Source organism: Brassica napus, chromosome C4, assembly GCF_020379485.1.
Source record: "Brassica napus cultivar Da-Ae chromosome C4, Da-Ae, whole genome shotgun sequence".
Lineage (NCBI taxonomy): Eukaryota > Viridiplantae > Streptophyta > Magnoliopsida > Brassicales > Brassicaceae > Brassica > Brassica napus.
The window spans coordinates 15,189,562-15,206,692 of NC_063447.1; the positions used below are offsets into that span (position 1 = coordinate 15,189,562).

At 37.3% G+C, this 17,131-nt stretch overlaps 3 protein-coding genes across 7 annotated transcripts; all 3 read left to right on the plus strand.

Moving 5' to 3' along the window:
* Positions 1–889: 889 nt before the first annotated feature.
* LOC106446415 (trans-cinnamate 4-monooxygenase-like) lies at positions 890–3,131 on the plus strand. Its single transcript, NM_001315861.1, is given in 3 exon segments — positions 890–1,767; positions 1,839–1,972; positions 2,402–3,131. Coding segments are annotated over 3 exon segments (1,518 nt in total). The 5' UTR covers positions 890–982; the 3' UTR covers positions 3,001–3,131.
* Positions 3,132–5,296: 2,165 nt separating this feature from the next.
* LOC106451424 lies at positions 5,297–10,336 on the plus strand. 4 transcript variants are annotated; one of them, XM_048754305.1, is made up of 20 exons: positions 5,297–5,522; positions 5,689–5,761; positions 5,906–5,928; positions 6,054–6,229; positions 6,341–6,406; positions 6,479–6,521; positions 6,643–6,728; positions 6,893–6,988; positions 7,095–7,149; positions 7,305–7,398; positions 7,488–7,695; positions 8,031–8,175; positions 8,257–8,294; positions 8,582–8,648; positions 8,732–8,824; positions 8,905–8,930; positions 9,034–9,339; positions 9,455–9,794; positions 9,883–9,932; positions 10,022–10,336. In XM_048754305.1, exons 2-20 carry the CDS (start codon positions 5,720–5,722, stop codon positions 10,132–10,134), a joined length of 2,067 nt encoding a protein of 688 aa, XP_048610262.1. In that variant the 5' UTR covers positions 5,297–5,522; positions 5,689–5,719; the 3' UTR covers positions 10,135–10,336. The 4 variants fall into 4 exon arrangements, with proteins under 4 accessions (XP_048610262.1, XP_048610265.1, XP_048610263.1 ...); XM_048754308.1 differs by having other exon boundaries at positions 9,455–9,789; XM_048754306.1 differs by having other exon boundaries at positions 9,455–9,785.
* Positions 10,337–12,886: 2,550 nt separating this feature from the next.
* On the plus strand, positions 12,887–16,752 carry LOC106446411 (B3 domain-containing transcription repressor VAL1). Of its 2 annotated transcripts, none has more exons than XM_048754311.1 (10): positions 12,887–13,410; positions 13,519–13,600; positions 13,696–13,785; positions 13,868–14,397; positions 14,479–14,575; positions 14,656–14,830; positions 14,911–15,409; positions 15,488–15,601; positions 15,674–15,738; positions 15,812–16,752. In XM_048754311.1, exons 1-10 carry the CDS (start codon positions 13,283–13,285, stop codon positions 16,378–16,380), a joined length of 2,349 nt encoding a protein of 782 aa, XP_048610268.1. In that variant the 5' UTR covers positions 12,887–13,282; the 3' UTR covers positions 16,381–16,752. The 2 variants fall into 2 exon arrangements, with proteins under 2 accessions (XP_048610268.1, XP_048610267.1); XM_048754310.1 differs by having other exon boundaries at positions 12,888–13,410; positions 13,862–14,397.
* Positions 16,753–17,131: the final 379 nt, after the last annotated feature.

Below are 17,131 nucleotides of genomic sequence, written 5' to 3' on the forward strand. Positions count from 1 at the left end.
AAACATATTGACAAATGTGTGTTTTACTAAACAAAGTGAAGTAGGTTATTAGCTGCTGATCCAATTATTGCCAAGTTAATGCATACAAATTTCATGATATAGATTGTGAAATTTACTATAAATTTCATGTTTCTGCGTGGGAGAGAGATGTGAACAAAACACAAGTTAGGTTAATCGAGCAACAAGAACATAATATAGTGATATGTTGTTGAATAGCTTGGAACACAACAAAGGTATGTATTATATGGAATGGACAGATAAATCCGACATATAACTTAAGTTGCCATAAGATCGCATTTAGGAATATATGTTTGCATTTACCTCCACGTGGAAGATATCATATAATTATGCTTATTAAAATGATATATATAAATATATATATATGATTCATAATCATACGATTAAAAACCTCTTAGCATCTTTATAATCAAGTAATTCATCTACATAAATCATACTTACGGAGAGGACAACTTACTAAAGTCTATATTGTACTATGAATAATGTATAATTTTGCTATAACTTTCAACCTTTTTGCAATATATTGATTTTGTTTTATCAAACTTCACTGAAAACTTTTGTTAAAAATGATTATATTATATTTATATTTTTTAAAAATGATTATAACATTCAGATAGAAGGACAAAGGAAACTTTTTAGTTCTCAATACACCTTCACCAAACCATCTTCGCTACTTTACCGTCCTTTCCTTACCTACCCCCATCAACCCACTCAGACACACAGCCGTCCCGTTAAAACTAACGCCGTTTATCATTTCATGCGTTTCACCAACTCCCACGTACCTAACGCCGTTGTCTTTTTGCCGTTGGTCTCACATCTCAAACCAACCAACCTCTTATAAAGTCGTCTCTCTCCCCACCATCTCTTCCTCAGCAGCTCCTTCTGCTTTCTCTCACATTTGCCTGAAAATCAATCAATCACTGTAACAACAAAGAAAATCGAAACCGAGAGTGAAGTGTAAGCAATGGATCTTCTCTTGTTGGAGAAGTCTCTAATCGCCGTCTTCGCGGCGGTGGTTCTCGCCACCGTCATCTCCAAGCTCCGCGGCAAGAAGCTGAAGCTCCCTCCAGGTCCTATGCCGATTCCAATATTCGGAAACTGGCTCCAAGTCGGAGACGATCTAAACCACCGCAACCTCGTCGACTACGCTAAAAAATTCGGCGACCTCTTCCTCCTCAGGATGGGCCAGCGAAACCTAGTCGTCGTCTCCTCCCCGAACCTCACCAAAGAAGTCCTCCACACGCAGGGAGTCGAGTTCGGATCTCGAACGAGAAACGTCGTCTTCGACATCTTCACGGGCAAAGGGCAGGACATGGTGTTCACCGTCTACGGAGAGCACTGGCGCAAGATGAGGAGGATCATGACGGTTCCGTTCTTCACCAACAAGGTGGTTCAGCAGAACAGAGAAGGATGGGAGTTCGAAGCCGCGAGCGTGGTGGAGGATGTGAAGAAGAATCCTGACTCCGCCACGAAAGGGATCGTGTTGAGGAAACGCTTGCAGTTGATGATGTACAACAACATGTTCCGTATCATGTTCGATAGGAGGTTTGATAGTGAGGATGATCCGCTGTTTATAAGGCTTAAGGCCTTGAACGGAGAGAGGAGCAGGTTGGCTCAGAGCTTTGAGTATAACTACGGAGACTTCATCCCTATCCTTAGGCCGTTCCTTAGAGGCTACTTGAAGATCTGTCAAGATGTGAAAGATCGAAGACTCGCGCTATTCAAGAAGTACTTTGTTGATGAGAGGAAGTGAGTTTGTTCGTCTCTTTTGGTTTTGTATCATTCTTGTTTCTTGAAACTGATATTGAGAAATCTAACAGGCAAATCGCGAGTTCGAAGCCTACAGGAAGCGAAGGATTGAAATGCGCCATCGATCACATCCTTGAAGCTCAACAGAAGGGAGAGATCAACGAGGACAACGTTCTTTACATCGTTGAGAACATCAATGTCGCTGGTAACTTCCGTACCCTTTAGGCCTTTTCTCTGTGTACTATTTTTGTTCCTTGTAGGATACGTAACCAGTCCCTCTAGACGTTTCTTGCTTGGGTGAGAAAAGGACAACAGAATCCTATAAATTTGGGACACTAACTAGAACAGTTTATTAGGCTCATCTGGCAAACACTTTTCTGGTCGGAAAATATTGAGATTTTTATGCTTACGTGTCTCACCTAAAGGTGGTAGATTGTACTTGTGTAATGGCTTTTTAGTTTGATTTCTTTTGGGTGAATCCTATAAATTTGGAACACTAACTAAAAACAGTATATTAGATGGTCGGAAAATATTCAGATTTTTAATGTGTCTCACCTAATGGAGCTGGATTGTACTTGTAATGGCTATTAAATTTGTTTAATGCTGATTTCTTGTTTATTTCTAATGAAAACAGCTATTGAGACAACATTGTGGTCCATCGAATGGGGAATTGCGGAGCTAGTGAACCATCCTGAGATCCAAAGCAAGCTAAGGAACGAAATCGACACGGTTCTTGGACCAGGAGTTGAAGTCACGGAGCCTGAGCTTCACAAGCTTCCATACCTCCAAGCCGTGATCAAGGAAACACTTCGTCTAAGAATGGCTATTCCTCTCCTCGTCCCTCACATGAACCTCAACGACGCTAAGCTCGCTGGCTACGACATCCCCGCGGAAAGCAAGATCCTGGTCAATGCCTGGTGGCTAGCGAACAACCCTGAGAGCTGGAAGAAGCCTGAAGAGTTTAGGCCCGAGAGGTTCTTTGAAGAAGAGGCACACGTGGAAGCGAACGGTAATGACTTTAAGTATGTGCCGTTTGGTGTTGGACGTAGAAGCTGTCCGGGGATTATATTGGCGTTGCCTATTCTGGGAATCACGATTGGTAGGTTGGTGCAGAACTTCGAGCTTCTTCCTCCTCCGGGACAGTCTAAAGTGGATACTTCTGAGAAAGGTGGACAGTTCAGCTTGCACATCCTTCAACATTCCACCATCGTAATGAAGCCAAGGTCCTTTTAAAATGACTTCTGTTTACACTATAGTGATGTTTGTTGAATATTCCACGTTTTTGTTTCGTATTTTGTAAGGTGTTTGTGTAAAATGGTTTCGTTCCAATATTGCAATAACTATTGGTTCCCACTGTTTTGAAATTGGATACTCTCAAATTACTAATGGGCTTTTAAGGCCCATTTATTAATAATAGCCCATAGCAGCGGGAGTGTAAGCACCAAATGCTTTAATCACAAACTAGAGATTCTAAGTGCGGATATATTTTTTGTTTGAATTTTCTTAAATATTTTTTTGTATTATTTTTTGTAATCATATTTATATTTAATATTAATTTAATTTAATATAATTTTTGGTAACCATATTAAATATGTCAAATTACATAACTATACATTTGTGTCATATGTATTTTAGAAATTATTTTTAAACTTTATTCCTAAAGTTTGCAACATATTATATTTTTTAGTACTTACCTAACATAATTAGTCAAAAATATTCGTGCCTAAAAAACCCGACTCGGAATCGATCCAAAAATCAAAGTTTCATACTTTATTAGACATGGCTTATATATTCGAACAGTTCTTAAAGTATTATACCCGAAAACCAATATGAAATCCAATCCGCACCGAAAACAGAACAATTTTCTAAAAAATCTTTGAAAAAATAATTTTAGTATATTCTGTTTAATATATATATGTATTTAATAGAATGGATATTACTTAATTTAAGCTTCTTATAAAACAGTTCTCGTTATATATTATTTAGCTTAATTGATTTTTATTTTATTGGTGTAAAATTTGATTTAATTTTGAAAATTAGATATTATTAAATTATATTTTTTATATTGATTTTTACTCATGGGCTGTTGGGTAACTGTATATCACGATAATAACAAATATTAATTATAACTATATATTATTAAGTTAACAAATACCATTGAAAGTGAGTTTATATTTATTTTAGGTTAGGCTTTATTAATGTAGCAATTGTACTCTCTTTTTTATAATGGATCCATTTAGGTCAAGCAAACAAATATACAATTGGCCAACAATCGATGTAAACATATTGTCTTTGATCATATGATGATCGTTCAAGATTGATTGAAACAGAAAATAAATTAAAGCACGAAAGAACCTTCTTTTATGTTTGGGAGTTATGGGTCCCGACTCCCAAAAATATAGGAACTAATTAATGGAGGTGGTTATAGAAATATATAAGATTAACAGCAGTTAGTGTTTAAATAATAAAGAGAATAATAAAAAAAAATTTAAATAGAAGGAATAATAGTTGGACACAGCCTTTATCAACTGGTCATACCGCTGTTTTAATAGAATAGACTAGAGAGTGACCCGCCCTCAGAGAGCGGGTATATTATTTGTTTTGTATATATTATTTAAAATTAAATTTATATATTTGTTTCTTTCCTTGTAATATATATGTATTTTTTGTAATCATACTTGTGTTTTTATCAACAAACGTATTTGCGTAATTTTTAAAAAATGATTAGTAAAGTATTTGTTTAATTGTATTGAATTTATCTATTCTATTAAAACAGTAGTGTGACCAATTGATAAAAGTAGGGTCTAATTTTTTTTATAATTATATCTAAATAATTATCTAAATATCATATAACCGCCTTCTAAATGTAACTGCCTCTATATAATTTTAGTTTTGGACTAATTACCCATTATGTGGGCCATATGATATTTAGATAATTATTTAGATATAATTATAAAAAAAATTAGACCCTACTTTTATGAATTACTTTTATCAATTGGTCACACTACTTTAATAGAATTTATCTATTCTATTAAAACAGTAGTGTGACCAATTGATAAAAGTAAAATCTAATTTTTTTTATAATTATATCTAAATAATTATCTAAATATCATATAACCGCCTTCTAAATGTCACTGCCTCTACATAATTTTAGTTTTGGACTAATTACCCATTATGTGAGCCATATGATATTTAGATAATTATTTAGATATAATTATAAAAAAAATTTGATCCTACTTTTATCGATTGGTCACACTACTGTTTTAATAGAATAGATTATTCTATTAAAACAGTAGTGTGACCAATCGATAAAAGTAGGATCTAATTTTTTTTATAATTATATCTAAATAATTATCTAAATATCATATAAGCGCCATCTAAATGTAACTGACTCTACGTAATTTTAGTTTTGGACTAATTACCTAGGCTATATGATATTTAGATAATTATTTAGATATAATTATAAAAAAAATTAGATCCTATTTTTATCAATTACTTTTATTAATACATTATTGTTTTAATAGAATAGATTTCGAAATTTTTGAGAAGACCGTTTGCTCCCTACTCGCTCGCTCGCTGCATCGTCGTCCTCGATTTCTCTTTCTGCGAATTTGATCAATCGCGCAGCAAAGATCCATCGCCGTCGTCGCTGTTCCGTAGTAGAGATCATCAGTTTTCCATAACCGTTTCGATGCTCCAATCGCCGTTTTCGAGACCCGGTTAAGATACTGTCGAAGCCTCTCGAAATTTTCTAAGTATCTCTCTATCCGCTCTCTTCGATTTTCTAGTTTACTTCGTAGAAAATTAACCTAAATTCGATTGGGAATCAAAGTTAGATATGAATGTTAAGGAAACGCAAATCTAGTTACGGAATCGTCGCGTAGTTGCGATTGAAAATCTGATTTCTAGATCCGTGTGCAGTCGTACAGCTGAGAACCGGCGTTGTTAAAGAATGCTTCAATGGATGGGAGGATCGAGGCGGAAAGTAGCCGCTGTAAGTGGCTTTTGCTTCTTCCTTCTAGTGATAACTCAGAATCAGAGAGATTCATATTATAGCTTGGGTGAAAATAACCTGAGGTTTTAGATGATCTAATTCTGACTTGTTATTTGTTATCTTGCATCTTTTTGGGGCATTCAGTCGCATACATCGGTGAAGAAGAGGTGTGTAAGCTCTTATTCCTCTGTTTACGATGTGTTTTTCTTCAGCAGCATATGATTCACACTGATGATGTTGTAGACATTTAGTGCTTACTCACTTTAATTCTTCTTTGTTTTGAACCTTTAAGGCAAAAACAATACTTTGAGCAGAGGAGACGGCAACAGCATCAGTTCACGGCTGGGTCTGGGAGCTGTAGTAATGATAGAAACAGTAGTAATCAACACCAATCTTTGGATATTCTCAATTTCATCAACTTGTCAACTCCTGCTACTCCTGAATGCAAACCTTCTCGTCCAGAAGATGGTAACTATATGCTTGTTCAAGCTATCATTCTGAGTGTGGACCATTGAATTAATGCTCCGAACCTGATTTATAACTCCATTTTGCTCTCTCCCTGTTTGTGTCATTTGTTAGTGAAAGAAGTAGTGGAAGATCGGGATGCTAGTTTCTACAGTCTGAAGGACAACATTACAGGAGTAGGTAAGGTCTCCAAACTCATGATCAAATATAATATGGTCCTCTTCGGCTCATTTAGTATGTGTGATGTTACAGGAAGTTCATTTAACAATAAAGCAGAAACTAGTTCCTCAAAGAGGCAAGTCAGTTTTTCTTTGTCTTGCTTTTGTGTAATGTGACTGTCTTAGTTTTGATTTTTCTTAATTTTTTTGCTAGTGGAACTACGGCTGATAGAAATTATATGCTTCACTGTCTTATAGGATTTCGCTTAGTCTCCCTGACAACCAGACAAATGATTTTAAGAAAGCGAACACAACAGCGGATCTGATGGGCGGCACAGAGCGGAGTAAGTATTCAGTATAACATAGCATCTAGAAATTAGAAAGGTTTACTGTTTTCTCGTTCTTGTACATAGAGTAGATAGTCATGTTTCATTCTAGTCTGACTTCCCAATCACTTTTCACTCTGTGCTCATCCGAATCTGAGCCATGGACATTGTACCTTTTTCAGAGTTATCCGTCTTTGATTTGGTTGGTGATGATCACACAACAACCAATCGGAAAGAATGTTCTCCATCTGAGCCTCACATGGCATTTTCAGTTGAAGGTATGGGAAATTTTATCTTTCCATGTGTACCTAAATAATGATTAGTTTTTAAGACGAGATTTTTATACTGTGCCTTCCTCTTGTTACTCTTACTTTCTCCATCCAGGTTTAGGTAAAATAAACACGGAAACTCCGCCTAATTCTCCACAACCATCAAGCAGGTGAGTAGCATTCACGACTTTGTTTGTACTGACACCTATTTTCATTATGTTTGTTTCCCCTTTTGTCTAGTTGTACTGTTTTCTCTTACATGAGAAGCTAATATGTACTGTCTAGGATATAAATCAGTGATTGTATTTAATTTTTGGTGTGAAAGAAACTTTTCGTACGGGTGCTCCTCTCCATGGAATGATTCCGGTCAACCGACATCAAACGTCAGGGAAAGGCTCAGCGACTTTGAGAAGGAAAGGGTAACAAAGTCTCATTATCTTATCTTTTAGCTGTCTTGTTTCAGTTCTGAGTGTTCTCGAGACCCAATTTTTCAATCTTCCTATTACAGGACATCATTGAAAGTAGCAAAATGTTCCAAGATGACAAACATTATAGGTCTCCCATCGACATACAAGCTACATATGGGGGCAGAAGTCAAAAACTGCGCACTTCCACTGATCACTTGCACAAACCATATATCAGCGACTCAAGAGGCTACTTATGTGACACTGCAGATTTCAACAAAAGCAGGGTATTTGATGAAAACGAGTGGAATGGTAATTCTTATGCAAATGGTTTTTTTTTTTTAAATATATTTTCTCGCACAACTCGCCATCTATGCAACTCTAATTATCTCACTTATTTTCTCTTAGTTACTCACGACCATCCACCTTCTGTAATCTACAGAAAATGGCTTGATCAAAGTAGCATGTCAGTTCGTAGTAAATATAGTATAACATGTAATGAACACAGTTTCATGTAGTGTAACGTGAACACCACATGTAACATAAAAAATTCTGGTCCAAGATCATATATGCATCTTGTTTCTTTCTTTCCTAGTGAGATCAAATACCAAAATGTATGAATTGTTTTCTTCTTCTTACCTCATCAGCTAAACCCACCTTTCTAGATGACGGGGTGGGCAGATTTTACTGGAAGGACCAACAGCCACGTCAAGAGAACCGTAATTTCAACAATTATGGAAGGCATTACACTGGGAGCCGCTCTTCTGCAGAACACCATGCTACAAAGAAGAGGTAGTTTTCAAATTCTCTCACTTCGTCCCTCTACGCATAGTGGTTCTGTAACTTTTGACATTTACACTCTTTCGTCTCTAGGGATTACCTGGAAACGACCTGGAGGTCCAACATCGAAGGTGGGTTTAGTTCTACTAAATTAAGAATAATAGCTGCCTTCATATATGCTTTTTATCAAGGAACTTTTATTTGACTATGTAAGTTGTCTTCATAGAATAAATAGTCTAAGCGTATGCCGTTTTAAAATTGCATTGCTTTACATCATTCTTTGGAAATTCTTAATACCATCCATTTGTTTTACTTCACTTTCGTTTTGTATCTGCTAGCTTACATATCTACATATTTATTGGATTTATAGGGTGTTGGTCTATTTATTTGGTATATCCTTTGTTCTTCCTTCTTTCAGGTTCACCAGTTCGAAGACCACAGCGTCTAGAAAGGGCCATCGATCATCCGAGTTTTGAAAAGGAAACGTAAGTCAGATCCTTAAAATGCGTCTAGTCATATCTGAACTAATGACTGAAACTTTTTGTAAATAACATCGAGTTATTTTCAGAACCCTCGACTTTAACTTTGACAAAGTATTTGACCCACCGGTTTGGTCATCCGTTGTACTTGAGGAAGACAAAGACAGCCATAGCTTGCGTAGGTAAGCAACTACAATGTCCATCTTTCTAATTGTGTTTCATATGCTTGAGATATACTGACACCTCTCACTATTTCTAACAGTGAAGAATCTTGCTCGTCTAGTGCAGGTATGAACCCTTTTCTAGAATTCTTATGAATCATATGTTTTGATGTCGCAAAGATTTGTTTTTCCCCTATTTATTGAACCGTCACTGTCCCTGATCTTTTCAGTTTGGGCCAATGAAACCTCCATTTCACATGAGACCAATACAAGACAGAGGAAAGGGGAAACTGATTCTTTTTGCAACCTGGGAAACAAGAAGTATTTGAATAATGGCCTTTCCTATGAATCTTGGGAAGACTGGGATGTGGATGATCAACAACTGAAGAGAAAAGTTGGGTCTGGAAAGCAGGTCAGACTATCAAACCCAGGAATGTTGAGATCTACCAGTCAGAGAGACTCCTCTTCCCGTGGTGGTCTCGACGCCCCTTACAATTGGTTTGCAGAAGGATTTACAGCTGCAGGCATAAGCTCAGGTTTGTCTATCACTTATTTACCCTCAAACATCTTCACTGGCGGACTGGCCTAAAACATAATCATTATCTTGGCGATTTCTCACATGAAAGTTCCTGTTTTTGACCTCCGTCACAGATATTACAACCGAGAGAGACAAACCATATCCTTTCCTAAACCCCGTTGTTGGTAGCTCGCACCGGCGTCAATCTCGAGCCCCTGATTCTATTCCGGAAACATGGGTCCCTAAGTATTCAGCAGAAGGCAGTGGATATGGTGATGATGAACACAACTACATGAACTGTGTATCAGCAAACCATAAATCTAAACTAGCAGGAGACGTATGCAGTTTTGGGAGTGATACGTTATCAGAGAACGATAATGAACAAAGCAAAGAAGTGAATGATCCAAAAAATCAGGGAGATGAGACCTCATCATCCGTTGCAAAGAGCCTCTCAGACGAAAATGAGTATGTACGGTAATCACTTCTTCTCTATTAATTCAGACAATATGTTCTCCCATAATCCAATGCTTCTGACACATGGAGAAATTTTCATTGTTGTTAGATGTAACCCGAACAAGGAGGTTGTGAAAGCTCGGCATCAAGGAAACAGAGGTAAATTGAATTTCGTTTCCAAAGAACTCCATTTTTCTATTATTAGTAGGATTACAGTAAGCTAACACAAGAATCTTGGATATGATCAGGTGGAGAAAAGACAAGTAGAGACTCGCACCAACAAATGATAATGCTGGAAAGACGCACGCTTCAATTCGTTTGTTTAAACAAGACATTGCTCCTTGACTCTTTAAAAACTTAGGTAAGAATTTCATACTAGTATTCTTGTGTCTTTTATTTCAAGTTATCTCGAAAACTGAAATACGTAAATAAAAGTTCATGTTGCTTGGGGATAAGGGAATGTGCAAATTTGGTATATTTTTAGTTGAGGGGTTACACAGATGTAAAAATCAACAATATGTTGCCTGTACAGGCGTTTAGTGTTTGCGTTTGCACCTACTCTTGCATGCAACTGTATTTGTTAGTCACATTACTCGCGTTCTGTCTATACTATTTTAAGATGCTTTTGCTGTGGTCCTGTGGATAAGCGCGAATACCATCACATAAAACATGTTTTGACCAAATTTAGTTAGGGATGATTTTGCAGTGTGCGTGATATGAAAGTTTTAATCTTTTGTACTTTTACAAGGTTCCAAATAAGTTACTATAGATCTATAGTAAGATATTAAGACAGCCTATAGGGCTTAATTATGACATCTTTGTTCTCATAATGGATATTGGTGTTAATAAAGTTAGTACCTTTTCTTTAAAAATGTTGCATACTTTAATTATATGGTGGATAATGAGATTCCTTGATGTTAGTATTATAGATAAACCGTATACTTTAAATAACAAGAGAAAAATTAATGTCTATTTGCAAGCTGGGAACGTGAGCCCCAGTTACAGCTTTATGTTGTGCATCAGGCATTTTTGGAGCTTCTATCACTTGATTTTATTTCTTACATGCCGTCCTAAAATGTCATTGGATGTTACTTACATTAACAATACCCTAATAATATTTGATTATACATAAATATTAACAACGAACAAAAATATTGTGGCTGTTTGTTTCTCATGTGCAAACATGTCTGGTATGAGATTAATATTTGCTACGTTAGTCAAGATTAGCGTGATGACAACTATGTCAAGAAGAGCTCTCACATGGCTAACACATAAAAATTAGCCTAATCATATCAAACTTGAGAATTTAGTACTTTGATCCTAATATCCAGTGTTTTTAAAACCGGACCGGAAGCTGAACCGGATAATTTTTGGGTCACGGTTCAATATGGTTCGACCGGGTCAAACCTGGTTCAATAATCTGGTTTAATATATTTTTAATGTATAAATTTAAAAGTAATGTTAGTAAATATGATACATAATTAAAATACAAATGAATTTAAAACACAAAATATTATAAATATAAATTAGTTTTATGTTTATATAGATGGTTCGTAAATTTTTAATAGTTTTAATGGTTTTTAGCAGTTTAATAACTTAGAAATCTAATCTGGTTACGTGACCGGTTCATGGTCGAACTAATTATTAGACCCAACCCGGCTATATAATCGGTTCATGGTCGAACCTGGTTCAACCATCGGGTCGATCCGGTTTTAAAAACACTACTAATATCATATCATATATATATATAATTTAAACTAAATTATCTTTGGATTCACATGTTAATTTTCATAGGCTTTGCTGGTTTATTTATTACGAATATAGGTTATCCGGGTGCTTCCTGTAATTTTAACAACTTGATTAAGTGTTAAGTTTCGAGATTCGAGATCATTATCAGTTGTAAAAATACTATGGCAAGACACAGAAGTTAATAAAATATTTTGATCTTTATAGTTGTTTCAATTTTATAATCAAATTGTACTTGTGTGATGTCCATATAATCTAATGTAGTGGTTAGGAGTTCGGACTATACAAGTCCGTTTCAAGAATTAGTTGTGATGAAAAGAATTTAATACAAGGATAAGGGGAAAGTGTAAAAGTGGCCCTGGGATGATTATCTATCTCTTCTGCATGCTAAAATCAAGAAGAATTCCATATATTATTTATATAAGAAAAAATCCATATATAAACATAGAAAATGGCAAAAGAGTACATATTTTGCTGTCACAAAAAAATCCCATATACAATTAACAAGAACAAGAAAATAAAATATACTTGTTGCGGACACAGCCACTTGTTTCATCCGAATTAATATTACTCGTTCTGTCGTTCAACAGGAGTCGTGACTCGTGAATTGGTGCTACTACGAGGTAGAATGGGGTGAAAACTGAAAATAAACGTCGTAGCATAAATAGCTAGTGGAAAGCAGAAGCAACAAAGATTCAAACAAAAGAAGAACGCGTGATTAAAAAAATATGGTGTCAGTTTAGTGAGATTTAGATTTGTTTTTTATTTATCAATAATTAAAAAACATTTTACTCTATTTTTCATGGTAGACAACGTATACAGATACATGTACATGAATACCCAAAAAGGTGTGTATTCTATAAAAAAAAACCAGTTATATGCAAAATACTAATTTCATCTTCTGATGATGGTTTATTTAGGATAATGTGTTAAAATACATAGTCGATCGGAAAAAGGAATACAAATCTATAGATTTTTAGAGTATTAGTCAATACAAAAAGGTTCACAAGGGAAAACAAGAAGACGTTCAAAGTCTTCAATGTGTGTGTTCCATGCATGGCATATTGATTGGCATTCTAAAATTTATGATTGACCAAAAAGGTTAAAAAGCGTAAACAACTAATTAGAAATTTATCCCAATTTGGAAGAGAAAATACCTAAAATCATATAGATGAATATATAATGAGAATATAAAATTACATCATGATATACAATATATATTTGATGATAAATAGTAGGGGAAACATATATATCTTATTTTCCAAAAAGTTGAATCCAACCAACTGTAAATTAAAAAAAAAGTCAAACAAAAGTCTTTCATCTAGTGTATGTTAGTTTGGTCATAAAGCGGCGTGTGCTCTCTCTCTCAACTCGAGTGTCGTGCATGCATCTCTCTATCTCTCTCCTCTTTCTCTTTTGCATGCTCTAATCCTTTCCTTCTCTCTCTATCTCACCCATAGTTTTAATTTCACATCGAAAAATTAAAAGGAAAAAAAAAAACAAAATTCACCCAAGAAAAACCTCGCTGCCTCCTTCTCTTCGCCGTCACAAGTCCTCTCTCTCTTCTTCTCGCCGTGATTTTCACTCAACCTCCTCCTCCTCTCTCTGATCTTTAACGCGACTTGGATTGACCACGTCGATATGCATGTTCATGACTAGTCTCTCCTCCAATTCACGTCGATTCCACCTCCGATTCGCCTTTCCCTTCCTCTTAGGGTTTTGAGATTTTCGATTTGGATTTGGAAAAATCTTGAGCTGAGAGGATGTTTGAAGTCAAAATGGGGTCAAAGATGTGCATGAACGCGTCTTGCGGCTCGACCTCTAGTGTCGAATGGAAGAAAGGCTGGCCTCTTCGATCTGGTGCCCTCGCTGACCTCTGCTTTCGCTGCGGGTACCTCTTCCCTCTTTAATTTTACTACGTAGATGCTTTCTTAAATTCGTAATTAACGCAAAATTAATACATGATTAACTTTTGATTTTGTAATGATTGTGGTTGTAGATCGGCTTACGAGACGTCTCGGTTCTGCGAAACATTCCATATGGAGCAATCTGGTTGGAGGGAATGCTATTTGTGCAACAAGGTGTGTTTGGTTCTTTTAAAAAAAAAAAACAAAAATTCTCCCTTTTTCAATTTTTCTCTGCAATGTTGGTTTGATTGAGATTCTGTTAATGACAGAGACTTCACTGTGGGTGCATTGCCTCTAAGCTCATGGTCGAGTTTATGGACTACGGTGGTGTTGGTTGTACTTCCTGTACTAACTCCCATGTGAGTTTTTGAATATACTACAACCTGTTGCTGTTGTTCTGTGTTCTGCGTCTTAACGATTCCCTTTTCTTTCAAGAGTAAGAGAGGTGAGAATCCAGGTGTATTTAGCAGATTGCCAATGAATATGCAACAAACAAATGGGGAAAGAAGCGAAGCTAATCTCTTTTCTCAGCCACTAGTCTCTGGGGATGACAAAAGAGAAGAGTTCACGCCTCACCGTGGCTTTGGTAATCTCATGAAACCAGATAACAATGTCACCACCACTGTGTATACGCATGACTCATCATCATCATCCCCTGCACAGCCATCTCTGAATATGGCTTTGGCAACACTTCCTTACAGCCCATCTTTTGCAACCCCTGTCGTAGACGGGAATAAACCCATGGCTGCTGGTGGTGGTGCTTCTTCTCAGTCTCACCTTTTCCAATGCTCTCCGTCTAGTATACTCCAAAAGCCTTCAAAAACTGTTCTTGGAACTCCTCCTCCAGGGACTAGCAAATCCGCTCAGGCCCGGATCGGTAGGCCTCCTGTTGAAGGGCGTGGGAAAGGCCATTTACTTCCTCGGTATTGGCCTAAATACACTGATAAAGAGCTTCAGCAAATCTCCGGAAAGTATCCTTTTTCTGCTTATTTTCCTTGCCAAACATTTTATTTTAGAGACTTCATGTTTTTCCTTGACAGTTTTTTTTTTAGTTTAAATTTAAACATTGTTCCTCTCTTTGAGAAAACTCTTAGTGCTAGTGACGCCGGTCGCATTGGTCGTCTAGTTCTTCCAAAAGCCTGTGCAGAGGTAACTCTTCTCATCATTATCTGTGGCCCTTCCTTGAGATATCTTCTAAGACTGAAGTGGGGGCTGTGTATATATCATAGGCATACTTTCCTCCCATTAGTCAATCAGAAGGCATACCTCTAAAAGTCCAAGACGTGAGGGGGAAGGAGTGGACCTTCCAGTTCAGATTCTGGCCCAATAACAACAGTAGAATGTATGTCTTGGAAGGTGTCACTCCCTGCATACAGTCCATGAGGCTACAGGCTGGTGATACAGGTTACTGTTTTTCACCTTCATATGCTTCGGTGAAATTAATTTTGTTGCTTATATAAATATTTTGTTTTATATTGTAACAGTAACTTTCAGTAGGGTTGATCCTGGTGGGAAGCTAATCATGGGCGCCAGGAAGGCAACTTATACTGTAGACATGCAGGGGTGTGGTTTCGCCAACGGTGCCTCAAACGAGGACACGTCATCGTCTGGCGTTACTGAGAACCTTACCTCCATAAATGCTCCCTCTTGTCCGTCGCAAATACTTGAAGGTCTGCCTGAGCATTTGGGGTCGCCTCACGGTGGTAACGGGTTGAAGAAGAGTGAGATTAACGGAGGCGATGATCCGTCGCGGGGTAAGGAAAAGAAGAGGACAAGAACTCTGGGGGCGAAAAACAAGAGACTGCTTTTGCATAGTGAGGAGTCTATGGAGCTGAGACTCACTTGGGAGGAAGCTCAGGAGCTGCTTCGTCCCTCTGCTAATGCAAAGCCTACCGTTGTTGTCATTGAGGAGCATGAGTTTGAGGAGTTTGACGAACCTCCTGTCTTTGGAAAGAAGACGATACTTACTTCAAGACCTTCAGGGTAAAAGTTCTGACTCTTTCTTTCACTTGTCAAGTCAGGCTTACAAGCGGTTTACTAACGAATATCTTTGTGAAGCAGTGAACAAGAACGATGGGGATCTTGCGATGACTGTTCTAAATGGAGGAGGCTACCTTTAGACGCTCTTCTCCCAGCAAAGTGGACATGTTCAGAAAATGTTTGGGACAGTAGCAGGTAAGAATCTTTAAGATCGTTTTGTTCTTCTTGAGTTCTTGTTGCTGTAATTTGATGTATACCGTTTGATAGGTGTTCGTGTTCTGCACCGGAGGAGAGTCTAAAAGAGCTTGAGAATGTTCTCAAAGCTGGAAAAGGTATAACTTTGGACTCTCATTGAGATCTCAAGAGTCATTACACTTAAGTGTCTTTGTGTATGTTTATTTTTAGAGTACAAGAAGAGAAGAATTGGGGTAAGCCAGACAGCGAGAAATGAGCAAGAACCATCGGGACTAGATGCACTAGCGAGCGCAGCAGTTTTAGGAGACGCTTTAGACGACTCCTCAGAGGTTGCGACCACGACGAGACATCCAAGGCACAGGGTTGGATGCTCGTGCATTGTGTGCATTCAGCCGCCAAGCGGGAAAGGTAGGCACAAGCCCACGTGTGGGTGTACAGTGTGCAGCACCGTGAAGAGAAGGTTCAAAACGCTGATGATGAGGAGGAAGAAGAGGCAGTTGGAGCGCGATGGAACAGCAGCAGCAGATGAGGAGAACAAGGAAGGAGTCGAGCCTGAGAAGAATGAAGGAGAGAAGGAAGGGAGAATAGACCTGAACAGTGATCCTTATAACAGAGAAGACGCTGAAGCTGTGGCGGTGGAGAAAGGAGAAGAGAGTAAAAAGAGTGAAGAAGGGGTGTGTTGGGGTGTGTCTCAAGGCGGTGGTGTTTTAGGAGAAACCGAGGTACGAGGAGGAGAGGCTGAGAAAACCACCAGTGAAGAGCAGAAAGTTGCAAGCTGATATTGAAAACGACAAAAGAGAAGAAACAAAACTCGTAGCTACTTTGTATTAGTATATGTTCTCTAAGGAAGGAGAAGAGAGAGAGAGAGAGAGAGAGAGAGAGAGAGGTACAGTTTTGTGTTTGGCTATGTCATAGTTTTAGGCTGAAATAAGCTTCTGGTCCAAAAGAACAAGAATGGCAATCGTCTGCTTTTGTGTTTTGTTTTTCTTTATGGCCTGTGGGGAGTTTGGGGGTTTAAGGTTTTAGTTTTAAATCCATTGATCTAAGGCAAGATGGAGCTTCGGTGTTTGATGATGAAACAGTTGAATTTTTGTTGTTGTTGTTTTCATCCTCGCATGGGAAGCATTAATTAGGTTCAGATTAAGATGATTCTTCTTCTTCTTCTTGATCCATTTTACGTCTACATAGTACCTGGTTTAGCTTTACAAATGTGTATTGAAAGGTCTTTTTAATGTTGCCAGCCAGCATTTAAGAGAAGTGAATTTTACTTATACTCGTTTGTATGTTTTTTACTTTCTTCTTCTTCTCTACGCAGGAACAACTATGAGCGATTTATAAAGAGTTACTAGATTTTGACTTAGCTTAGAAAGCGCGCGGGTTTGTTTTCGAAATTACGTCATTATTAATGAATTCATATATAAGATAATGTAAGTTTGGAGGACACATTTATTCGGAACTACGAACCGAACCATACCAAACTGAAAAAATCAAAATCAAAATTAAAAAGAATTTCATAAATAACTAAACATA

Excerpts from the sequence above, each read along its gene's own strand:
- LOC106451424 (XM_048754305.1), top strand. The coding sequence starts at position 5,720 with ATGCTTCAATGGATGGGAGGATCGAGGCGGAAAGTAGCCGCT. Across the intron at positions 5,762-5,905 it reads CGAGGCGGAAAGTAGCCGCT|TCGCATACATCGGTGAAGAA; the intron begins GTAAGTGGCTTT and ends TGGGGCATTCAG. Across the intron at positions 8,649-8,731 it reads CCGAGTTTTGAAAAGGAAAC|AACCCTCGACTTTAACTTTG; the intron begins GTAAGTCAGATC and ends AGTTATTTTCAG.
- LOC106446411 (XM_048754310.1), top strand. The coding sequence starts at position 13,283 with ATGTTTGAAGTCAAAATGGGGTCAAAGATGTGCATGAACGCGTCTTGC. Across the intron at positions 13,411-13,518 it reads GACCTCTGCTTTCGCTGCGG|ATCGGCTTACGAGACGTCTC; the intron begins GTACCTCTTCCC and ends TTGTGGTTGTAG. Across the intron at positions 15,739-15,811 it reads TGTTCTCAAAGCTGGAAAAG|AGTACAAGAAGAGAAGAATT; the intron begins GTATAACTTTGG and ends GTTTATTTTTAG.